Source organism: Pseudophryne corroboree, chromosome 9, assembly GCF_028390025.1.
Source record: "Pseudophryne corroboree isolate aPseCor3 chromosome 9, aPseCor3.hap2, whole genome shotgun sequence".
Taxonomy (NCBI): Eukaryota; Metazoa; Chordata; class Amphibia; order Anura; family Myobatrachidae; genus Pseudophryne; species Pseudophryne corroboree.
In genome coordinates this window covers 281,677,675-281,704,085 of record NC_086452.1, presented here as the reverse complement: position 1 = coordinate 281,704,085, position 26,411 = coordinate 281,677,675, and the positions used below count along the sequence as shown (strand labels likewise).

The window sequence follows — 26,411 nt, the reverse complement described above, 5'->3', positions numbered from 1 at the left end:
ACTGGAATGGAAACTGGTTTGTTTTATTTTTACAAATTCACTGGGTTCCTTTCTGGACTCTTTTAAAGAAGTACTAGAGTTAATGGGGTTGCAGGGGGGGGCGCGCTTAAGTCAGTTTTAAGTGCCAAACTCCAGCCCAACCTGCAATCCTATGGCCCAGTGTTTCACAGCCTGATTCAGAGAAAAGGATGCAATTTTAAATGCCAAATATCTTATTTTTACTTCAGGAAATCTGCAAATTCGCAGGTGTTAAAAAATGTATAATCTTGTCTGAATGACCTCAGTCAGAACAATTATGTATATACATAATTGTTCTGACTGAGGTCATTCAGACAAGATTATACATTTTTTAACATATTCTCGCATATGATCACTTATCTATTTGTGAATTCACACGGGCTATGTAGATCTCAATTTTTAAGGCATATCTAATAAAATTTGTAATTTTAAGACTGTTTCAGTAATAACATAATAAAATTGTTTTGTTACCTCAGATAAGAGTGCTCCCTACCAGGGTTATCTTGTCTTCTTTATAGTCTTCTTTGTGATACGTGTCTTCATACCCTTGGGAGCACCACTGACCGTCAAAAATTGTTGTTACCAATAATACCATTTTGGTTATAGGTATACATTTGACAAATCAAGTGAAAAAATATCCCACGAGTGTCAGTTAATTCTGAGGTAACTACACATCGTTAGTTAGTTCCTGTGCGGCCTTCCCCAATACCCCTTTTGCTAAGCCAATCACCTGTCGGATATCTCTTGGGCACACATGCCTGTTCAGACCTCGTTGAAGACATGTTAGTGGTCATTACTTGGTTCCTCCTGACCGGCTCCATGTGGTCCCGCAATGCAGCAACTTTCTGCTTGTAGGTCCTCAGTACATGCTTCCTTGCCTGTGATCACTTTGACACAGTCACCTCCATTTCAAAAATTTTCCTGTCCCATAAGGGAGGGGGTTCTCCTGTGCTGTGCGTAGGGCACAGCACAGGAGAATCTCCTTCCTTATGGGACAGTTTTGGGACATCGAGTTTCTCTGTCCCCATGGATGAAAGAGAGAAAGCGATTTTGGTCTTACCATGGACTCAGTAAAGGATTTTACAGATAAGAAACTAAACCCATTTTTTCTTAAAATAAAGTTTTGTGTGGTTCACAAAGTTACTGTGTCAGTCTTAAACTTGTTGGTCAGAACTTTTTTTTTTTTTTTACCCAAAATGTTATTAAGTTTTAATACTTATTGGTTCACATGGTTTGTTTCTCTAGGAACTTTTGCAAGAAGAGACACGTCAGAAACTGAGCTTTAGTACAAAACTCAAGCAAATGGAAGATGAGAAAAATGGTTTCCTAGAGCAACTAGAAGAAGAGGAAGAAGCAAAAAGAAACTTGGTGAAACAAATTGCAACACTGCAGTCTCAGGTATGTGAGGAATGTGATTGTGCATTGCGTATTTTTGTTTTGTTTGCAATTTGGTATACTATAATTGAGCAGAACAAAACTCATTGAGGCAGCTGTTTAACACCTTTTGTGCTGAGGAGTCATAATAGTCCTCTGCACTGCAGGAGCTCAAATAAAGCAATTAATAAAAATTTTAAAAAACCTTACATAAAAGATCCACCCATTGCAAGTAACTGCCATCCGGAGAAAGTATGTCATGACATAATTAATGATGCTGATGTCATTCAAACTCTGAAAAAAAAAGGAGTTGTGATTCTGCACAGGCAAGTAAATTAGTGAGCTAAGATAGAGAAAAACCAAAAGTGGACAGTTAAATTGCTGGCTTAATTAGTTTTCTCTAACGTCCTAGTGGATGCTGGGGACTCCGTAAGGACCATGGGGATAGACGGGCTCCGCAGGAGACATGGGCACTTTAAGAAAGAATTTAGGTTCTGGTGTGCACTGGCTCCTCCCTCTATGCCCCTCCTCCAGACCTCAGTTTGATACTGTGCCCAGACGAGCTGGTTGCTTTTCAGTAAGCTCTCCTGAGTTTGCTGAGAGAAAGTATATTGTTAGGTTTTTTATTTTCAGGGAGCTCTGCTGGCAACAGACTCCCTGCATTGTGGGACTGAGGGGCGAGAAGCAGCCCTACTCCTCTGAAGCTAGGTCCTGCTTCCTAGGCTACTGGACACCATTAGCTCCAGAGGGATCGTACGCAGGATCTCACCCTCGCCGTCCGATCCCAGAGCCGCGCCGCCGTCCCCCTCGCAGAGCCGGAAGACAGAAGCCGGGTGAGTATGAGAAGCAAAGAAGACTTCACAGGCGGCAGAAGACTCCGTTCTTCACTGAGGTAACGCACAGCACTGCAGCTGTGCGCCATTGCTCCCACACACCTCACATACTCCGGTCACTGTAAGGGTGCAGGGGGGGGCGCCCTGGGCAGCATTTGGGACCTCTTTTGGCAAAAGTTAAACATATGTACAGCTGGGCACTGTATATATGTATGAGCCCCCGCCAAAAATTGCATATTTAAGCGGGACAGAAGCCCGCCGCCGAGGGGCCGGAGCTTCTTCCTCAGCACTCACCAGCGCCATTTTTTCTCCACAGCTCCGCTGAGAGGAAGCTCCCCAGGCTCTCCCCTGCAGGTACAGGGTAGAAGAGGGTAAAAAGAGAGGGGGGGGGGGGGGGGGGGGGGGCACATAATTAGGTGCAAAAAGCAATATAAACAGCAGCTACTGGGTTAACATTATGTTACTGTGTTATTCCTGGGTTGATAGCGCTGGGGTGTGTGCTGGCATACTCTCTCTCTGTCTCTCCTAAGGGCCTTGTGGGGGAACTGTCTTCAAAAAGGGCATTCCCCTGTGTGTGTGGTGTGTCTGTACGCTTGTGTCGACATGTCTGATGAGGAAGGCTATGTGGAAGCAGAGCGGGAGCAAGTGAATGTGGTGTCTCCGCCGACGGCGCCGACACCAGATTGGATGGTTATGTGGAAGGTTTTAAATGATAATGTTAATTCCTTGCATAAAAGGTTAGAAAAAGCTGAAGCCTCAGGACAGTCAGGGTCCCAACCCGTGCCTGATCCTATGTCGCAGAGGCTGTCATGGTCTCAGAAGCGCCCACTATCCCAAATTGTTGACACATATACCGACATGGATTCTGACTCCAGTGTCGATTACGATGATGCAAAGTTACAGCCAAAATTGGCTATATCCATCCGTTATATGATTATAGCAATTAAGGATGTGTTGCTCATCACAGAGGAAACCCCAGTCCCTGACAAGAGGGTGCATATGTATGGGGAAAAGAAGCCGGAGGTAACCTTTCCCCCCTCACACGAGCTAAATGAGTTATGTGAAAAGGCTTGGGAATCTCCAGATAAAAAACTGCAGATTTCCAAAAGGATTCTTATGGCGTATCCTTTCCCGCCAACGGACAGGTTACGCTGGCAATCCTCCCCTAAGGTGGACAAAGCTTTAACACGCTTATCCAAGAAGGTAGCCCTGCCGTCACAGGATACGGCTACCCTTAAAGATGCTGCGGATCGCAAACAGGTACACATTCAGGTACCTTACTGAGGCCGGCGATCGCGTCGGCCTGGGTGTGTAGTGCTGTAGCAGCATAGACGGATACCGTGTCTGAGGAAATTGATACCTTAGACAAGGATACTATTTTGTTGACCTTGGGGCATATTAAAGACGCTGTCCTATATATGAGAGATGCTCAAAGAGACATTAGTCTACTGGGTTCTAGAATAAATGCTATGTCAATTTCTGCCAGAAGGGTCCTGTGGACTCTGCAATGGACAGGTGATGCCGACTCAAAAAGGCATATGGAGGTTTTACCTTACAAGGGTGAGGAATTGTTTGGGGAGGGTCTCTCGGACCTAGTCTCCACAGCTACTGCTGGAAAGTCAAATTTTTTGCCATATGTTTCCTCACAGCCTAAGAAAGTACCGTATTATCAAATGCAGTCCTTTCGATCACAGAAAAACAAGAAAGTCCGAGGTGCGTCCTTTCTTGCCAGAGGCAGGGGCAGAGGAAAGAAGCTGCACAACACAGCTAGTTCCCAGGAACAGAAGTCCTCCCCGGCCTCTACAAAATCCACCGCATGACGCTGGGGCTCCACAAGCGGAGCTAGGCCCGGTGGGGGCACGTCTTCGAAATTTCAGCCACAAGTGGGTTCACTCCCAGTTGGATCCCTGGGCAATAGAGATTGTGTCTCAGGGATACAAGCTGGAATTCGAGGAGATGCCCCCTCACCGATACCTCAAATCGGCCCTGCCAGCTTCCCCCCACGAGAGGGAAATAGTGTTAACTGCAATTCACAAATTGTATCTTCAACAGGTGGTGGTCAAGGTTCCCCTCCTTCATCAAGGAAGGGGTTATTATTCGACCATGTTTGTAGTCCCGAAACCGGACGGTTCGGTCAGACCCATATTGAATTTAAAATCCCTGAACATATACCTGAAAAGGTTCAAGTTCAAGATGGAATCGCTGAGAGCGGTCATCGCAAGCCTGGAAGGGGGGGGATTTTATGGTGTCTCTGGACATAAAGGATGCATACCTTCCTCATCAGGCGTACCTCCAGATTTGTGGTACAGGATTGCCATTACCAATTTCAGACGTTGCCGTTTGGTCTCTCCACGGCACCGAGAATATTTACCAAGGTAATGGCGGAAATGATGGTACTCCTGCGGAAGCAAGGAGTCACAATTATCCCATACTTGGACGATCTCCTCATAAAAGCGAGATCAAGAGAGCAGTTGCTGATCAGCATAGCACTTTCTCTGGAAGTGTTACGGCAACACGGCTGGATTCTAAATATTCCAAAGTCGCAGTTGGTTCCTACGACTCGTCTGCTTTTCCTGGGCATGATTCTAGACACAGACCAGAAAAGGGTTTATCTCCCGATGGCGAAAGCTCAGGAACTCATGACACTGGTCAGGAACCTATTAAAACCAAAACAGGTGTCAGTGCATCACTGCACTCGTGTCCTGGGAAAGATGGTGGCATCATACGAGGCCATTCCCTTCGGCAGGTTCCATGCGAGGACTTTTCAATGGGACTTACTGGACAAGTGGTCCGGATCACATCTTCAGATGCATCTGTTAATCACCCTATCCCCCAGGGCCAGGGTGTCACTCCTGTGGTGGCTACAGAGCGCTCACCTTCTCGAGGGCCACAGATTCGGCATTCAGGACTGGGTCCTGATGACCACGGACGCAAGCCTCCGAGGTTGGGGTGCAGTCACATAGGGAAGAAATTTCCAAGGTCTGTGGTCAAGTCAAGAGACTTACCTTCACATCAACATCCTGGAACTAAGGGCCATATACAACGCCCTACGTCAAGCGGAGACCCTGCTTCGCGACCAACCGGTTCTGATTCAGTCAGACAACATCACCGCAGTGGCTCATGTAAACCGCCAAGGCAGCACAAGGAGCAGAGTGGCGATGGCGGAAGCCACCAGAATTCTTCGCTGGGCGGAGAATCACGTAAGCGCACTGTCAGCAGTGTTCATCCCGGGAGTGGACAACTGGGAAGCAGACTTCCTCAGCAGACACGACCTCCACACGGGTACTTCATCAGGAAGTCTTCGCACAGATTACGAGTCGGTGGGAACTGCCACAGGTGGACATGATGGCATCCCGCCTCAACAAAAAGCTACAGAGGTATTGCGCCAGGTCAAAAGACCCTCAGGCGATAGCTGTAGACGCCCTGGTGACACCGTGGGTGTTCCAGTCGGTTTATGTATTTCCTCCTCTTCGTCTCATACCCAAGGTGCTGAGGATAATAAGAAAAAGAGGAGTGAGAACAATACTCATTGTTCCAGATTGGCCACGAAGGACTTGGTATCCAGATCTGCAAGAAATGCTCACAGAGGACCCGTGGCCTCTTTCTCTAAGAGAGGACTTGTTGCAACAGGGGCCCTGTCTGTTCCAAGACTTACCGCGGCTGCGTTTGACGGCATGGCGGTTGAACGCTGGATCCTAGCAGAGAAAGGTATTCCGGATGAGGTCATTCCTACGCTGATAAAGGCTAGGAAGGACATGACAGCTCAACATCATCACCGTATATGGCGAAAATATGTTGCTTGGTGTGAGGCCAGGAATGCTCCTACGGAGGAATTCCAGCTGGGCCGTTTCCTTCACTTCCTACAGTCCGGAGTGAGTTTGGGCCTAAAATTGGGGTTCCATTAAGGTCCAGATTTCGTCCCTATCCATTTTCTTTCAAAAGGAGTTGGCTTCTCTACCTGAAGTTCAGACGTTTGTAAAGGGAGTGCTGCATATTCAGCCTCCTTTTGTGCCTCCAGTGGCACCTTGGGATCTTAACGTGGTGTTGAGTTTCCTGAAATCCCACTGGTTTGAACCACTCAAAACGGTGGAGTTGAAATATCTCACGTGGAAGGTGGTCATGCTATTAGCCTTGGCTTCGGCTAGGCGTGTGTCAGAGTTGGCGGCTTTGTCACATAAAAGCCCCTATCTGTTTTTCCATGCGTATAGAGCAGAATTGCGGACCCGTCCACAATTTCTGCCGAAAGTGGTTTCATCCTTTCATATAAACCAACCTATTGTGGTGCCTGTGGCACCTACTGACTTGGAGGATTCCGAGTTACTTGATGTGGTCAGGGCTTTGAAGGTTTATGTAGCCAGAACGGCTAGTGTCAGGAAAACAGAGTATTTGTTTATCCTGTATGCTTCCAACAAGCTTGGTGCTCCTGCTTCAAAGCAAACTATTGCGCGCTGGATCTGTAACACGATTCAGCAGGCTCATTCTCGTCTGGATTGCCGCTGCCAAAATCAGTTAAGGCCCATTCCACTAGGAAGGTGGGCTCTTCTTGGGCGGCTGCCCGAGGGATCTCTGCATTACAGCTTTGCCGAGCGGCTACTTGGTCAGGTTCAAACACTTTTTTGCAAAGTTCTACAAGTTTGATACCCTGGCTGAGGAGGACCTTGTGTTTGCTCAATCGGTGCTGCAGAGTCATCCGCACTCTCCCGCCCGTTTGGGACCTTTGGTATAATCTCCATGGTCCTTACGGAGTCCCCAGCATCCACTAGGACGTTAGAGAAAATAAGATTTTACTTACCGGTAAATCTATTTCTCGTAGTCCGTAGTGGATGCTGGGCGCCCGTCCCAAGTGCGGACGACTTCTGCAATATTTGTATATAGTTATTGCTTCAATAAGGGTTAAGTTATGGTTGCATCAGGGTTTGACCTGATGCTCTGTTATTTGTCATACTGTTAACTGGTTGTTTTCACATGTTATACGGTATGATTGGTGTGGCTGGTATGAATCTTGCCCTGGATTACCAAAATCCTTTCCTTGTACTGTCAGCTCTTCTGGGCACAGTTTCTCTAACTGAGGTCTGGAGGAGGGGCATAGAGGGAGGAGCCAGTGCACACCAGAACCTAAATTCTTTCTTAAAGTGCCCATGTCTCCTGCAGAGCCCGTCTATCCCCATGGTCCTTACGGAGTCCCCAGCACTCCGGACTACGAGAAATAGATTTACCGGTAAGTAAAATCTTATTATTTCAGTCCGTTTGGTGGTGCACCCCGAGTCAGAGACAGTGCATATATGAGAGGCAGGAGAAAAGACTCTTGTTTGGGTGTACTCTTCAAGACAATATTTCAATATTATATTAAGACTTAACTTTTAATGGTTCTTCACATAAGAATAATCACTCAATGAAACATCCAACAATGCTGCATATCTTTAAAAATAAAATGTTTTGATCCTTCAGCATATAACAATGATTTCATACGGAAAGATAGATACCGGTAATTCCACTTCCATCTGTCTCGGATCAGTACAAAACAAGTTTGTATTAATGAGATCCAAAGGGGTCAATTGGTGTGAGGGAAGACCCACTCACTGGATTCACATCGCTATCATAACAATAGTACACATATACCACAATTGTCCGTGTTAATTGCTGTGTCCTATTATATATTGTAAGTAAGTTGGAGAAAGAAGTATACTGGAACTAGAGAGAATAAAGTAAAAAGGTGGTGATACTGCTAGTGTTTAATGTCTGATGAATCCTGTGATGCCTTCCTACTGCACTGAGTATTCCCTAGAGGTCTCCTATCCAGGTACTGACCCAGCCCACCAACGTTTGGCTTCCAAGATCGGACGAGATTAGGCATGTACGTTGGGGTTTGATAGTAGAAAGATATGGTCGGTGTTATGGACACACTAATGAGAGTGCACTGAAATGGCTGATTGGCCCGCAGACCAATGGGAACACCCTGGCCAATCAAAAAGAAAAAAGTAGATGAAGAATAAAAAGAAGTTGTACAGATAAATAGGAGATTGAGAACAATAAATGAAAAAAAGAAAGGAAAGAATAGTCTGGAAAAAAGAAAAAGTTGTGGATCTGCTGTCCACATTAGACAGGTGTGCGTGTTCGCCTGTCGCAACAGGGGTTCACCCACTTGAATCGTGAATGAGCCCACAGACGAATTTTAATAGAACAAGCAGTAGACTTAATACTTACAAATGGAGACAGATTATCGGACGTAAAAGTGGGTGAAAACCTGGGATCCAGTGATCATCAAGCAGTATGGTTCAGCATTAAGATAGAGACTGACTCGTCCCATACAAAAACAAAGGTGTTGGATTTTAATAAGGCTGATTTTGTAGGGATGGGAAAATGTGTAAGCGATTCTTTGGCAGAGTGGAGGAACTTGGAAACCGTGCAGGAGAGGTGAGAAACATTAAAATGTGCAATATTGAAGGCAACAGACCTTTGTATCAAAACTGTTAGGAAAAACACAAGGAAAAGGAAGCCAGTGTGGTTTGCAAAAGAAGTAGCAAATATTGAGAGCAAAAAAGATGGCTTTTAGGAAATATAAGCAGACACAAAATAATGAAGACAAAAAGATATATCTTGTTAGACAGAAGGAGACAAAGAAGGTAATCAGATGTGCAAAGGCACAAGCTGAGGAGAAAATGGCCTAGTCAGTGGGTAAAGGAGGCAAAACTTTTTTTAGGTATATAAACGAAAGGAGAAAAACAAAAGGCGGAATTATAAAACTAAAGACGGACACTGGGAGTCTTGTTGAAGGAGACAATTTAATAGCAGATCATCTTAATGATTATTTCTCTGACGTCCTAGTGGATGCTGGGAACTCCGTAAGGACCATGGGGAATAGCGGCTCCGCAGGAGACTGGGCACAAAAGTAAAAGCTTTAGGACTACCTGGTGTGCACTGGCTCCTCCCCCTAGGACCCTCCTCCAAGCCTCAGTTAGATTTTTGTGCCCGGCCGAGAAGGGTGCATGCCAGGTAGCTCTCCAGAGCTGCTTAGAGTAAAATTTTTAAATAGGTTTTTTATTTTCAGTGAGACCTGCTGGCAACAGGCTCACTGCATCGTGGGACTAAGGGGAGAAGAAGCGAACTCACCTGATTGCAGAGTGGATTGGGCTTCTTGGCTACTGGACATTAGCTCCAGAGGGACGATCACAGGTTCAGCCTGGATGGGTCCCGGAGCCGCGCCGCCGGCCCCCTTACAGAGCCAGAAGAGCGAAAAGGTCCGGAAAAATCGGCGGCAGAAGACGTTCCGGTCTTCAATAAGGTAGCGCACAGCACTGCAGCTGTGCACCATTGCTCTCAGCACACTTCACACTCCGGTCACTGAGGGTGCAGGGCGCTGGGGGAAAGCGCCCTGAGACGCAATAATACATGTTTTAAACCTTATATGGCTAAAGAAATGCATCACATATAGCTCCTGGGCTATATGGATGCATTTAACCCCTGCCAGTTTTCCTAAAAAAAGCGGGAGAAAAGGCCGCCGTGAAGGGGGCGGAGCCTATCTCCTCAGCACTCAAGCGCCATTTTCCCTCACAGTTCCGCTGGAAGGACGGCTCCCTGACTCTCCCCTGCAGTCCTGCTACAGAATCAGGGTAAAACAAGAGAGGGGGGGCACTAATTGGCAGCAAATACATATACAGCAGCTATAGAAGGGAGAAACACTTATATAAGGTTATCCCTGCATATATATAGCGCTCTGGTGTGTGCTGGCAAACTCTCCCTCTGTCTCCCCAAAGGGCTCGTGGGGTCCTGTCCTCTATCAGAGCATTCCCTGTGTGTGTGCTGTGTGTCGGTACGATTGTGTCGACATGTATGAGGAGGAAAATGATGTGGAGGCGGAGCAATTGCCTGTAATAGTGATGTCACCCCCTAGGGAGTCGACACCTGACTGGATGGTCGTATGGAAGGAATTACGTGACAGTGTCAGCACTTTGCAAAAAACTGTTGACGACATGAGACAGCCGGCAAATCAGTTAGTGCCTGTCCAGGCGTCTCAAACACCGTCAGGGGCTCTAAAGCGCCCGTTACCTCAGATGGTCGACACAGACCCAGACACGGATACTGACTCCAGTGTCGACGGTGACGAGACAAACGTAATGTCCAGTAGGGCCACACGTTACATGATCATGGCAATGAAGGAGGCTTTGAACATTTCTGATACTACAAGTACCACAAAAAAGGGTATTATGTGGGGTGTGAAAAAACTACCCATAGTTTTTCCTGAATCAGATGAATTAAATGAGGTGTGTGACAAAGCGTGGGTTTCCCCCGATAAAAAACTGCTGATTTCTAATAAATTATTGGCATTATACCCTTTCCCGCCAGAGGTTAGGGCGCGTTGGGAAACACCCCCTAGGGTAGATAAGGCGCTCACACGCTTATCAAAACAAGTGGCGTTACCGTCTCCTGATACGGCCGCCCTCAAGGAACCAGCTGATAGAAAGCTGGAAAATATCCTAAAAGGTATATACACACATACTGGTGTTATACTACGACCAGCAATCGCCTCAGCCTGGATGTGCAGCGCTGGGGTGGCTTGGTCGGATTCCCTGACTGAAAATATTGATACCCTGGATAGGGACAGTATATTATTGACTATAGAGCATTTAAAGGATGCATTACTATATATGCGAGATGCACAGAGGGATATTTGCACCCTGGCATCAAGAGTAAGTGCGTTGTCCATTTCTGCCAGAAGAAGTTTATGGACACGACAGTGGTCAGGTGATGCGGATTCCAAACGGCATATGGAAGTTTTGCCGTATAAAGGGGAGGAGTTATTTGGGGTCGGTCTATCAGACCTGGTGGCCACGGCGACGGCTGGAAAATCCACCTTTTTACCCCAGGTCACCTCTCAGCAGAAAAAGACACCGTCTTTTCAAACTCTGTCCTTTCGTCCCCATAAGGGCAAGCGGGCAAAAGGCCACTCATTTCTGCCCCGGGGCAGAGGAAGGGGAAAAAGACTGCAGCAGGCAGCCTCTCCCCAGGATCAGAAGCCCTCCCCCGCTTCTGCCAAGTCTTCAGCATGACGCTGGGGCTTTACAAGCGGACTCAGGCACGGTGGGGGCCTGTCTCAAAAATTTCAACGCGCAGTGGGCTCACTCGCAAGTGGACCCCTGGATCCTGCAGGTAGTATCACAGGGGTACAAATTGGAATTCGAGACGTCTCCCCCTCGCCGTTTCCTGAAGTCTGCTCTACCAACGTCTCCCTCCGACAGGGAGGCAGTATTGGAAGCTATTCACAAGCTGTATTCCCAGCAGGTGATAATCAAGGTACCCCCTCCTACAACAGGGAAAGGGGTATTATTCCACGCTGTTTGTGGTACCGAAGCCGGACGGCTCGGTGAGACCGATTTTAAATCTGAAATCATTGAACACTTACATAAAAAGGTTCAAATTCAAGATGGAATCACTCAGAGCAGTGATAGCGAACCTGGAAGAAGGGGACTATATGGTGTCTCTGGACATCAAAGATGCTTATCTTCATGTCCCAATCTACCCTTCTCACCAAGGGTACCTCAGGTTTGTGGTACAGAACTGTCATTATCAGTTTCAGACGCTGCCGTTTGGATTGTCCACGGCACCACGGGTCTTTACCAAGGTAATGGCCGAAATGATGATTCTTCTTCGAAGAAAAGGCGTCTTAATTATCCCTTACTTGGACGATCTCCTGATAAGGGCAAGGTCCAGGGAACAGTTAGAGGTCGGAGTAGCACTATCTCAGGTGGTGCTACGTCAGCACGGGTGGATTCTAAATATTCCAAAATCGCAGCTGATTCCAACAACACGTCTACTGTTCCTAGGGATGATTCTGGACACAGTCCAGAAAAAGGTGTTTCTCCCGGAGGAGAAGGCCAGGGAGTTATCCGAGCTAGTCAGGAACCTCCTGAAACCAGGACAAGTGTCAGTGCATCAATGCACAAGGGTCCTGGGAAAGATGGTGGCTTCTTACGAAGCGATTCCATTCGGAAGATTCCATGCAAGAACTTTTCAGTGGGATCTGCTGGACAAATGGTCCGGATCGCATCTTCAGATGCATCAGCGGATAACCCTATCTCCAATGACAAGGGTGTCTCTCCTGTGGTGGTTGCAGAGTGCTCATCTTCTAGAGGGCCGCAGATTCGGCATTCAGGACTGGATTCTGGTGACCACGGATGCCAGCCTGAGAGGCTGGGGAGCAGTCACACAGGGAAGAAATTTCCAGGGCTTGTGGTCAAGCATGGAAGCGTCTCTTCACATAAATATCCTGGAACTAAGGGCAATTTACAATGCCCTAAGTCAAGCAAGGCCTCTGCTTCAGGGTCAGTCGGTATTGATCCAATCGGACAACATCACGGCAGTCGCCCACGTAAACAGACAGGGCGGCACAAGAAGCAGGAGGGCAATGGCAGAAGCTGCAAGAATTCTTCGCTGGGCGGAAAATCATGTGATAGCACTGTCAGCGGTGTTCATTCCGGGAGTGGACAACTGGGAAGCAGACTTCCTCAGCAGACACGACCTCCACCCGGGGGAGTGGGGACTTCACCCAGAAGTCTTCCACGTGATTGTAAACCGTTGGGAAAAACCAAAGGTGGACATGATGGTGTCTCGTCTCAACAAGAAACTAGACAGATATTGCGCCAGGTCAAGGGACCCTCAGGCAATAGCGGTGGACGCTCTGGTAACACCGTGGGTGTACCAGTCAGTGTATGTGTTCCCTCCTCTGCCTCTCATACCCAAAGTACTGAGAATCATAAGAAGGAGAGGAGTAAGAACTATACTCGTGGCTCCGGATTGGCCAAGAAGGACTTGGTACCCGGAACTTCAAGAGATGCTCACGGAGGACCCGTGGCCTCTACCTCTCAGAAAGGACCTGCTCCAGCAGGGACCTTGTCTGTTCCAAGACTTACCGCGGCTGCGTTTGACGGCATGGAGGTTGAACGCCGGATCCTGAAGGAAAAAGGCATTCCAGATGAAGTCATCCCTACCCTGGTCAAGGCCAGGAAGGATGTAACCGCAAAACATCACCGCATTTGGCGAAAATATGTTGCGTGGTGTGAGGCCAAGAAGGCCCCTACAGAGGAATTTCAACTGGGTCGTTTCTTGCATTTCCTGCAAACAGGACTATCTATGGGCCTAAAATTAGGGTCCATTAAGGTTCAAATTTCGGCCCTGTCGATCTTCTTCCAAAAAGAACTGGCTTCAGTGCCTGAAGTTCAGACGTTTGTCAAAGGGGTACTGCATATACAGCCTCCTTTTGTGCCTCCAGTGGCACCTTGGGATCTCAATGTAGTGTTGAGTCTCCTAAAATCACATTGGTTTGAACCACTCACCACTGTGGAATTGAAATATCTCACATGGAAAGTGGTCATGCTGTTAGCCCTGGCTTCAGCCAGGCGTGTCTCAGAATTGGCGGCTTTATCATATAAAAGCCCTTACCTAATTTTTCATTCAGACAGGGCAGAACTGAGGACTCGCCCTCAATTTATCCCTAAGGTGGTTTAAGCGTTTCACATGAACCAGCCTATTGTGGTACCTGCGGCTACTAGGGACTTGGAGGACTCCAAGTTGCTGGACGTAGTCAGGGCCCTGAAAATATGTTTCCAGGACGACTGGAGTCAGAAAATCTGACTAGCTATTTATCCTGTATGCACCCAACAAGCTGGGTGCTCCTGCTTCTAAGCAGACGATTGCTCGTTGGATTTGTAGTACAATTCAGCTTGCACATTCTGTGGCAGGCCTGCCACAGCCAAAATCTGTAAAAGCCCATTCCACAAGGAAAGTGGGCTCATCTTGGGCGGCTGCCCGAGGGGTCTCGGCTTTACAACTTTGCTGAGCAGCTACTTGGTCAGGGGCAAACACGTTTGCTAAATTTTACAAATTCGATACCCTGGCTGAGGAGGACCTGGAGTTCTCTCATTCGGTGCTGCAGAGTCATCCGCACTCTCCCGCTCGTTTGGGAGTTTTGGTATAATCCCCATGGTCCTTACGGAGTTCCCAGCATCCACTAGGACGTCAGAGAAAATAAGAATTTACTTACCGATAATTCTATTTCTCATAGTCCGTAGTGGATGCTGAGCGCCCATCCCAAGTGCGGATTGTCTGCAATACTTGTATATAGTTATTGTTACCAAAAAATCGGGTTGTTTATTGTTGTGAGCCATCTTTTCAGAGGCTCCTACGTTTATCATACTGTTAACTGGGTTCAGATCACAAGTTGTACGGTGTGATTGGTGTGGCTGGTATGAGTCTTACCCGGGATTCAAGATCCTTCCTTATTATGTACGCTCGTCCGGGCACAGTATCCTAACTGAGGCTTGGAGGAGGGTCATAGGGGGAGGAGCCAGTGCACACCAGGTAGTCCTAAAGCTTTTACTTTTGTGCCCAGTCTCCTGCGGAGCCGCTATTCCCCATGGTCCTTACGGAGTTCCCAGCATCCACTACGGACTATGAGAAATAGAATTATCGGTAAGTAAATTCTTATTTTTTGCTCAGTATTTACTACTGAAAGAGAGGGGAAGGGGCCACAGTTAAGTTGCAGGGATATTCAGGAAAATGAAACAAGTACATTTACAGAGGAGAAGGTCCTAACAGAACTCTCAAAGCTGAAAGTGGACAAATCTATGGGGCCAGATGGGATACATCCAAGGATACTAAAAGAATTTAAAGAGGTGCTGGTAGCACCATTGACAGAATTATTCAACCAGTCATTAGCTACAGGAGTAATTCCAGGGGACTGGAAAAGAGCAAACGTAGTCCCACTGCACAAAAGTGGAAGTAAGGAAGAGGCAAACAACTACAGACCAGTGAGTCTTACATCAGTAGTAGGGAAATTGATGGAAACACTCTTAAAAGAAAGAGTTGTAGATTATCTCAAATCCGGCAATTTACTGGATCCCAAACAGCATGGATTCACTGGGGGGAGATCATGTCAAACAAATCTTATTGACTTTTTTGATTGTGTGACTAAAGTGATGGATAAAGGTGGAGCCATGGATATAGCTTATCTAGACTTTAGTAAGGCTTTTGACACAGTTCCACATCGCAGACTGCTAAATAAACTTGAAAGTTTGGGATTGGATATTAGGATTATTGAATGGATAAGATCTTGGTTGAAGAAGAGAAAACAGAGAGTTGTGCTAAATGGAGTGCATTCACAGGAGGGAAATGTTACCAGTGGAGTACCCCAGGGATCTGTACTTGGACCAGTGCTTTTTAATATCTTTATTGGTGACATTGCAAATGGCATTAAAGGGAAAGTATGCCTTTTTGCAGATGACACAAAGGTATGCAACAGGGTAGACACACCAGGTGGGGTAAAACAAATGATTGAGGATCTAGGTAGACTAGAGGAATGGTCAAGAGTCTGGCAATTAGTTTAATGCCAAAAAATGCAAAATCATGCACTTGGGTCTCAAAAATCCTAAAGCTAAATACAGTATTAATGGCACTATACTGGAAACTACTGAGGAGGAAAGGGATCTAGGAGTCACTATTTCAGATGACTTAAAGGCAGGTAAGCAATGTAACAAGGCAATGAGGAAGGCTAGTCAGATGCTTGGCTGCATTGGGAGAGGAATCGGCAGAAGAAAGAAAGAAGTAATAATGCCACTGTATAGGTCATTGGTACGGCCTCATCTAGAATACTGTATTCAGTTCTGGAGGCCATATCTTCAAAAGGATATTAATACATTAGAAACTGTACAAAGGAGGGCAACTAAAATGGTGCATGGCCTACATCACAAAACATACCCAGAAAGACTAAGAAATCTCAATATGTATAGTTTGGAGCAGAGAAGGGAAAGGGGGGACATGATAGAAACTTTCAAATATATCAAGGGTTTTAACAAAGTCCAGGAGGGAAACATTCTCCAAATGAAGAGAAGCAATAGGACACGAGGACATGCACTGAGACTGGAGGGGGGGAGGTTCAGGGTAAATTTGCGGAAAAATTATTTCACAGAAAGGGTAGTGGACAAGTGGAATAGCCTCCCATCAGAGGTGGTAGAGGCTAAGACAGTAGAGCAATTTAAACATGCATGGGATAGACATAAGGATATCCTTACAAAGAAATAAGGATCAAATAAGGTTAGAGATAAAAATAATATAAAAAAAAAAAGGGGGCAGACTAGCTGGGCCAAGTGGTTCTTATCTGCCGACAAATTCTATGTTTCTATGTTTATGTTTCAGTACAGTATTTCTAGCCAGATATGTATATCGCTCAATTCAAATTAAAATGGTGTGCTCACTTATATGTTTAATAATCAAAAATTGAATATGAACAGTTTATAGAGACACTGGAAAAAAGGATGAATATTTAATCTCTGGTGAGACTAAAAACATAAATATGTAGTTGGTCAAAAAAAATTGTTCAGCAGTTAAGTAATTAAACATCTAGTACACTGTCATAGAGAGGATATATGCAATCAGACAGGATGTGATTGGAACAATGTGAGGTATACTGAAAGGATCTTATGTACATACGTATACATACAGTACATGTGTATGTGTGTATATGTATATATATATATATATATATATATATATTTTTTTTTTTTTTTTTTATTTATATATATATATATATATATATATATATATATATATATATATATATATATATATATATAAGTATCCCATATCCAAATATTCCGAAATACGGACTTTTTTGAGTGAGAGTGAAACCTTTTGTTTTCTGATGGCTCAATGTACACAAACTTTGTTTTATACACAGTTATTAAAAATATTGTATTAAATGACCTTCAGGCTGTGTGTATAAGGTGTATATGAAACATACATGAATTGTGTGAATGTAGACTCGCTTTGTTTAATGCACAAAGTTATAAAAAATATTTGCTAAAATTACCTTCAGGCTGTGTGTATAAGGTGTATATGAGACATAAATACATTCTGTGCTTAGATTTAGGTTCCATCACCATGATATCTCATTATGGTATGCAATTATTCCAAAATACGGATAAATCCCATATCCAAAATACCTCTGGTCCCAAGCATTTTGGATAAGGTATACTCAACCTGTGTGTGTGTGTGTGTGTGTGTGTATATATATATATATATATATATATATATATATATATATATATATATATATATCTACACACTTATACATCTATCTCGTAGTGATGATGCGGGGTACACTGGGTTCCACAAGGATTAGCATCGGGGTGTAGCGTAGGATCTTGATCCCAGGCACCAACAGGCTCAAAGCTTTGACCTTCTTCCCAAGATGCATAACGCCACCTCCTATATCACCCCGATTTCTTTCACAAGAGCTCAGTTTGTAAGTTGTTGCCATGCAGTAAGCAGGCAATCAACAGGAGGGCTGCTCCTGCAGCCCATATTATAAACTAATTTCTGAAGAAAGAAGAAATCTGAAGACTTCAAAGGCTGCAGCTGTACTGGATGTCGGTTAGACATCCCCTGCTGCAGCTCCATCCCTCCTCCAGCGGCGCTGTATACTCCCGCACCCTGGTTGCCAGGTAACTACAGCGGAGGCTCCGGTGTCTTTCTTGGTCAGTTACACACTCGCCGCTGCCCTCCAGGATCGCGTGACGCAGGTACAAGGTCTCTTTGGCCTGCTATTATCGCGATCCGGCGCGTCTGTGGGAGACGGGAAGTGCGTGCTGACGAGGACACTGTAAAGGGCAGCTGCTCCATCGGGACACAGGGCACAGGTGACGTTTTTTCTCTATAAAACCCGTTTTTTATTATAGCTCGCAGTGCCCGGTGTGGAAGCCAGCAGGGTGATAAGGCGTAACCTGTAGCCCCTCCCCCATCCCCAGTGCGCCATTTGGGTAAATGTTCTCGCCCTGGAGCTGCATATCTCTCCCTCACTCCCTGTCAGTCGCCATTACACGGAGCTGCGCTGTTCCTGGGACTGCTTGGGCAAATCCTCGTCTGTAAAGCCGCCTGCTCTCCAGCACTGTGCATTTTACAGAACACAAGTATTCTACCTTTCAAGTGACCGTGTTAGTTAAGAAAGAGTGCATACATTCTGGGTTGTGGGGTACAAACACCCTTTGATATACATCCAGTACCTACTGTGTTTTGTTATATCTACTGTTTTACATATAGCTATCGTGAGTATTACTTTGTATTACTAGTACAGTGCAGTTTTATTGTCTGGTATAATTTCTGCATTGTACAATTGTGACTGTGTGTGCATGTGGCTGCCATCTCGTGTATTTCACTCAGCTTGCTACTCCTATATTCTGTTAACCTGAGGGGGCAAAGTGCGTCAGGTTTGTGAACTGATATAGGTATTTCACAAGATATACTTACTGTGTATTTTCTTTGTGATTTATAGTCACCATATATCTCTTGGATTCCCTGTTTGTGCTGACAGGGAAGTCACGCTACATCGGGAGTTCTTGATAGGTATATCACTGCTAAAATTGACTAGGTTGCCTGATATTGAGCTTATTATGTCAGCTTCACGGGGCAACGGAACTGGTGCTTCTCCCACATTGCGTGGTGGTGATGCTGCAGTCACTTTTGAGGAAAACATGGCAGCAGAGAGTTCAGGTTCAGGGGGTTCCTTAACCCCCTCTGGGTCGGTAGCACCGGGGGCAACTAATGCCCCACCTTGGGCTACCTTCTCCACGTTGTTAAATAAGCTGGTAACAAAACTTACGCCCCCTGTAGGACCTCCTATGCCAGTGCAGCAGTGTATGGTCCCTACAGTCATTCCGCCAGTGGCGGATCAAATCTCAACACTTGAACCGATCACTGACTAAAAATAAGTCTCACTCTCGCCCACCTAAGACTAAGTCGTCCTCTAAATGGGCCACTACTTCCTCACAATCCACCACTGTTCCGAACACATTCTCTGCGGAGAATGGTGCATATACTGGCCCCACAGACACTTACTCTGATGCTTCTGATGGGGAAGGGAAGTCACTGGTGGATGTACCTGATTTGGTTGAGGCTATCCGGCTCATTCTTCAGGTCTCTGATGAACCTGAGCCTGTGGCTGTCTCTAAAAATCTGGACAGATTTAAAAGGTAAGAAGGTGGTTAAACTAGTTTTACCTCATTCTCATCACCTGGCTGACATACGTCAGGAATCCTGGGAAAATCGGGGAACAAAATTCACACCGCATAAGAGACTGTTGGCTCGCTATCCTCTCTCTGCGGAGCTATGTAAAAGTTGGGAAACTCCTCTGCCTGTAGATTCTCATGTGGCACGCATGGTAGTTTCCTCCGCTCTGCCAGTAACTACCGTCACCTCTCTGAAGGAACCGACAGATGTGTGGAGGGTTGTTTGAAAGCGATTTACACCCTAATGGGGGCTGTGTATAGACCAACCTTTGCAGCAACATGGGCTGCTGAAGCTGTTGAAGCATGGGCTCAGGAGCTGGAGGCAAAGCTACCTTCCAACGCTTCTGATCCTGCCAGATGATGTCTCATATATTTCCACGGATTCTCTTTACCTTATGGAATTCCGATGCCAGGGTGCTGGCGGCCAAGGCTGCCACTATGTCCATCTTGGCTCAATGTTTCCTTTGGTTGAGATCCTGGGCAGTGGATATGGATTCTAAGAAAACTCTGAAGGTGCTTCCTTTTAAGGGAAACGTTCTTTTTGGCGATGACCTCAATAAGATTGTGGCTGACCTGGCTTCTGCTAAAACAGCTTGCCTACCTAGTACGGCTCCTTCCACACAGAAGGCTAAAAGTACTTTCTCTCTCTGCCCTTTCGTCCTCCAGGTAAAGCAAAAGGGCAGGCGTACCCGAAGCAAGCTCGTACTTCCAAACCTACAAAGCCCAGACCAAAGCGGGCCTGGGCTGCCAGTCAGCCTGCTTCCAAAACTGACATGCCTGCCGCATGACTGGACGGGCCTTCACCTTGGGAATCCCAGGGTGGGGGCCAGCTTCTAGGTTTTGCCCAGGAATGGTTGAAGACCACTTCCAATGCCTGGGTAAGGGAAGTAGTCACTCGTGGTTACGCCGTATCCATCAAGAAACGTTCCCCTCATCAATTTTGCCTGATAGACGTCCCTTTGGACCCGGTGAAGGCAGACACTCTTCATTCGATGGTACAATCGCTCCTGACCACAGAAGTGGTAGTACAGGTGCCTCTGGCTCAGAGAGGCAAGGGATACTATTCACCGCTGTTTCTAGTCCCGAAACCGAACGGGTCTTCGCGGCCCATTCTCAATCTGAAGTCCTTGAACAAGTATGTGAGGGTCTCCAAGTTTCGTATGGAAACTCTTCGCTATATTGTTCTGGCCTTGGAGCCTGGGGCCTATATGGTCTCCCTGGACATACAGGATGCCTACCTGCATATTCCTATTGCAGTGTTTCCTCAGCAGTACCTGAGGTTTGCGGTGGGCAACCTTCATTACCAATTTCGGACGTTACCTTTTGGTTTGACATTGACTCTGCGAGTTTTCACCAAAGTAATGACGGCTGTACTCTGCCATCAAGGGGTCAGGATCCTACCGTACCTGAACGATTTGTTGATCCTGGCTAATGCCTCAGAAATTCTCCTGCATCATCTAGATCTGACTGTCCAGTTCATGAAAGCCCACGGGTGGCTAGTCAATTGAAAGAAATCTTCCCTGGTTCCTGCTCGGAGCATGGTGCACATGGGAACGTTATTGGACACTCACAACCAGCGGTTGTTCTTGTCTCAGGAGAAAGTCCTGATGCTTCCTATCTCGTCCGCACGTGTCGATACATTCGGCAATGCAAGTGCTAGGTCTCATGGTGTCTGCTTTCGAAATGGTGGAGTATGCTCAATTCCATTCTCGCCCTCTGCAGAAGTTAATTCTTGCCAAGTGGGACGGCCTGCCTCACCGGATCAGATCTCAAATGATCTCCTTGTCTCCGGAGGTACGCCTGTCACTGAGCTGGTGGCTTCAGGACCATCGATTTGAGCAGGGGTCATCCCTTCTGGATATCCAACTGGGTCCTGCGGACAATGGATGCCAATCTGAGAGGTTGGGGCGTGGACCGAGGAGGAGTATCTACTCTCGATTAATATTCTGGTACTGCGGGCGGTGTTCAATACACTGAACCTGGCCCAGCATTGATACAGAACAGGCCTGTTCAAGTACAATCGGACGACGCCACCACGGTGGCGTACATCAATCATCAAGGCGGCACTCTGAGCCGCATGGCAATGAGGGAAGTATCGCATATTCTTCAGTGGGCAGAATGCCATCTGCCGGCCATATCCACAGTGTTCATTCCTGGGGTCCTAAACTGAGAAGCGGACTTTCTCAGTCGTCAGGACGTACACGCCGGAGAATGGAGCCTCCATCCAGAGGTGTTTTCAACTTCACGTGGACAAGTGGGGTTTTCCAGATGTGGACCTGATGGCACCTCGACACAATCACAGGGTTCCAGCCTTCAGAGCAAGGACAAGGGATCCTCGAGCAACGTTCGTGGACGCTCTGGCAATTCTATGGAACTTTCGGCTGCCGTACGTGTTCGCTCCGGTGTCACTCCTGCCCAGAGTAATACGGAAGTTCAAGCAAGGAGGAGGAAACCTACTTCTGATCGCTCCAGTGTGGCCCAGGCGGCACGGGTTCTCCGATCTACAGGGCCTCTCGCTGGATTGTCCCCTTCTACTTCCACAACGACCAGACCTCCTCATTCAGGGCCCTTGTGTTTACCAGGACTTGGCCCATCTGGCTTTGACGGCGTGGCTCTTAAAGCTTCCATCTTGAGCGCCAAGGGTTTTTCTGAGGCGTTCGTTTAAACTATGTTGAAGGCCCGTAAGCTGGCTTCTGCTCTGATTTACCATAGGGTCTGAAATGCTTACTTTATTTGGTGCGTGTCTCATAATCATGACGTTTTCAAGTTTTTAGTACGGCCAAGCTGTTGGCCTTCCTACACTGGCTTAGGCCTTCGTCTGGCCTCCCTCTAGGTTCACCTTTCTGCTTTGTCGGTTTGGTTTAAGAGAGAGATTGCTGCCCTACCTGATGTTCATACCTTCACACAGGGTGTGTTACGGAGTCAGCCTCCTTATGTACCATCTATGGCCCCTTAGGATCTGTCAGTGGTTCTGGAGGCCTTGCAAGAGTCTCCGTTTGAACCTCTTGTGTCTGCAGTCCTTAAGTGGCTTTCCCTTGAGGCTTTGTTTTTGCTGGCTATTGCTTCAGCTAGACGGGTCTCGGACTTGAGTGCTTTATCCTGTAAGTACCCGTATCTGATTTTTCACCAAGGTGTCTTCCTTCCACCTTAATCAGGAGATTGTGGTTCCGTCCTTTAATTCTCCTGAGGCGTCATCTAAAGAGTGGTCTTTGGATGTAGTACAGGCTCTCTGTATCTATGTGAAGAGAACCGCCTCCATTCGGTAATCTGATTCTCTTTTCTCATACGTCCTAGAGGAAGCTGGGGATCATTCAAGAACCATGCTGTATAGACTGGATCCGCAGGAGACATGGCTACACTAAGACTTTGGGTGTGAACTGGCTCCTCCCTCTATGCCCCTCCTCCAGACTCCAGTTAGATTCTGTGCTCCAGTGAGACTGGATGCACACTGAGGAGCTCTCCAGAGTTTCTCAGAAAAAACTTAGGGTTGTTATTTTCAGGGAGACCTGCTGGCAACAGGCTCCCTGCATCGTGGGACTGAGGGGAGAGAAGCAGACCTACTTCTTCTGAGTTCAGGGGCTCTGCTTCTTAGGCTACTGGACACCATTAGCTCCAGAGTGTTCGTTCACTTGGTGCGCCTAGCTGCTTGTTCTCGGAGCCGCTCCATCACCCCCCTCACAGAGCCAGAAGACAGAAACCGGGTGAGTATAGGAAGATCAAAAGACTTCAGTGACTGCAGAAGACGGAGTTTGAGGTACCGCGCAGCGGTAGCGCTGCGCGCCTTGCTCACACACACAACACGGCACTGCAGGGGGGGGGGGATGCCCTGGGCAGTATGGGAACCTCAAACAGCACTGGCATAAGTAAAAAAAATAAACAGTACCTAGGCACTAGTTAAGGGACCCCCGCCAGTATAAATATAAATTTATGTGGGACTGAAGAGTGCTATGTAGTGGGTGGGGCTTAGCCCAAACAGCTCTGACCAGCGCCATTTTCTCTTCACAGAAGATGCAGAGACGCTGGCCCTGACCTCCACACTGCTGTACAAGTAACAGGGTGCAAAACGGGGGGGGGGGGGGGGGGGGGGGCATAAGTGATTTGGTGCTAATTGATATGTATATAAAGCGCTAACAGGTTTGGGCAGTCTTTTTACTCGCTTCAGTACCGGGATAGGCGCTGGGTTGTGAGCTGGCAGAACTCCCTCTGTGTCTCTTACAGGCTTTGTTGTGGGTCTGTCTCCTATAGCCCCAGTGTGGTTGTGGGTGTCTGTACGTGTGTGTCGACATGTCTGAGGCTGAGTGCTCTTCCCAGGAGGAGTCTGGAGTGGGGACAGAAAATACTGCGAGAGTGACCGTGTCGGCACCGCCAACGGATGATTGGGTAAATAATGTTGAGTGTTTTAAATGCAAATGTGACTCTGTTTGCTAGGAGATTTGATAAATCTGAGTCTAAGAACCAGACATGGAGGAAATCCATGGAGGATGCTTTGTCGCAAGCCCAGACCCCTTCGGGGTCACAGAAACGTGCATTTACTCAGATAGCTGATACAGGTACCGACACGGACTCTGATTCCAGTGTCGACTATAGTGATGCCAGATTAAATCCAAAACTAGCTAAGAGTATTCAGTACATGATTGTGGCGATAAAAGAAGTGTTGCATATAACAGAGGACCCTGCTGTTCCTGATACTAGGGTCTGTATGTTTAAAGGAAAGAAACCTGAGGTAACGTTTCCTCCCTCTCATGAGCTGAACGCACTTTTTGAAAAGGCTTGGGAAAATCCTGACAAGAAGATACAGGTTCCCAAAAGATTTCCAGTGACATATCCGTTTCCATTTGGGGACAGGGAAAGGTGGGAGTCAACCCCCACGGTAGACAAAGATTTATCGCGTCTATCCAAAAAGGTGGCGCTTCCGTCTCCTGAGACGGCAGCCCTAAAAGATCCTGCGGATCGTAAGCAGGAAAATACACTAAAATCCATTTATGTCTCTATAGGGTCGCTACTCAGGCCTGCCATTGCTTCGGCATGGGTGAGTTGCGCTATTTAAAATTGGGCAGATAACTTGTCATCTGAGATAGATACACTAGACAGGGATAGCGTGCTTTTGACTCTGGGTCATATCAGGGATGCTGCAGCATATTTAAAAGAAGCTGTAAGGGATATTGGCCTTTTGGGATAAAGGGCCAATGCCATGGCAGTTTCAGCAAGGAGAGCATTGTGGATTCATCAATGGAATGCTGACTCTAAGAAGGCGATGGAGTCTCTACCGTTTAACGGTAGGGTCTTGTTTGGTGACTGCCTCACTGACCTGGTGTCTACGGCTACCGCGGGTAAGTCTTCATTTTTACCTTATGTTCCTGCACAACAGAAGAAAACGCCTCACTATCAGATGCAGTCCTTTCGGCCCAATAAATTCAAAAAAGGACGAGGGTCATCCTTCCTTGCTGCGAGGGGAAGAGGAAGGGGAAAAAGGTCACAGGCTGTGGCAAGTTCCCAAGAGCAGAAGTCCTCTCCGGCTTCTACCAAATCCACCGCATGACGCTGGGGCTCCTCTGCGAGAATCCGCATCGGTGGGGGCACGTCTATAATTCTTCAGTCAGGTCTGGGTGCGCTCGGACCTGGATCCTTGGATAGTAGAAATAGTAACCCAAGGATACAGGTTAGAGTTTCAAGACGTGCCCACTCACCGATTTTTCAAATCTGCTTTGCCAGCTTCTCTTCTAGAGAGGGAAGTAGTAAGCGCTGCGATACTAAAGATGTGTCAAAATCAAGTAATTGTCACAGTGCCCCCGTCACAACAGGGTGAAGGCTTTTATTCGAGCCTGTTCCTGGTCCCGGAGCCAGATGGCTCATTCAGACCGATTCTGAACCTAAAATCCCTAAATCTTGCTAAAAAAATTCAAATTCAAGATGGAATCTCTCCGAGCAGTGATCTCCAGTCTGGAGGAGGGGGATTTTATGGTGTCGGTCGACATAAAGGATGCTTACTTGCATGTCCCTATATATCCTCCACATCGGGCTTACCTGAGATTTGCAGTTGAGGATTGTCATTACCAATTTCAGACGTTGCCGTTTGGTCTGTCCACGGCTCTGAGGATTTTCACCAAAGTAATGGCGGAAAAGATGTTTCTCCTGCGCAAGCAGGAAATCCCAATTATCCCGTACTTGGACGATCTCCTCATAAAGGCGAGATCCAAGGAGCAATTGCTGAAAAATTTCTCCCTTTCACTGACGATTCTGCAACAACATGGTTGGCTCCTAAATTTGCCAACATCACAGTTGGATCCGACAACACGGCTGTCGTTCCTGGGTATGATTCTGGATACAGAATTGCAGAGAGTTTTTCTTCCAGTGGAAAAAGCTCTGGAAATACAGAACATGATAAAACAGATTCTGAAACCAGCAAAGGTGTCAGTTCTTCAATGCACTCTGTTGCTGGGGAAGATGGTGGCGGTCTACGAGGCCATTCCGTATGGCAGGTTCCATGCCAGGGTGTTTCAGTGGGACCTGTTGGACAAGTGGTCCTGGTCTCACCTGGACATGCACCGGAAACTAATTCTATCTCCCAGGACCAGAATCTCCCTTCTGTGGTGGCTGCACAGTTCTCACCTTCTGGAGGGATGCAGGTTCGGGATTCAGGATTGGATCCTGGTGACCACAGATGCAAGCCTCCGTGGCTGGGGAGCAGTCACACAGGGAAGAAACTTTCAGGGAAAGTGGTGAAGCCTGGAATCTTGTCTACACATAAACATTCTGGAATTGAGGGCCATTTACAACGGCATCCTGCAAGCAGAACATCATCTTCGAGGTCTGCCTGCCTTGATTCAGTCAGACAACGTGACAGCAGTGGCGTACATAAACCGCCAGGGCGGAACAAGAAGCAGAGCAGCGATGGCCGAGGCCACGAAGATTCTTCGCTGGGCGGAAAGACATGCCAGCGCTCTGTCAGCAGTCTTCATTCCAGGGGGTAAATTTACTAAGATGGGAGTTCTATTTAAGATGGGATGTTGCCCATAGCAACCAATCAGAGTACAGGTATCTTCTAGAAGGTGCAAGATAAATGAGAAGTAGAATCTGATTGGTTGCTATGGGCAACATCCCATCTTAAATAGAACTCCCATCTTAGTAAATT

At 46.9% G+C, this 26,411-nt stretch overlaps 1 protein-coding gene and 1 pseudogene across 1 annotated transcript in view; one reads left to right on the top strand and one right to left on the bottom strand.

Moving 5' to 3' along the window:
• Positions 1-26,411, top strand: part of MYH9 (myosin heavy chain 9) — an 889,869-nt gene that overhangs the window by 641,936 nt on the left and 221,522 nt on the right. Inside the window, 1 exon segment of the mRNA XM_063940322.1 lies at positions 1,264-1,416. Within this exon segment, the coding sequence (XP_063796392.1) occupies positions 1,264-1,416 (153 nt within the window).
• Positions 7,985-8,103, bottom strand: LOC134964814 (5S ribosomal RNA; annotated as a pseudogene).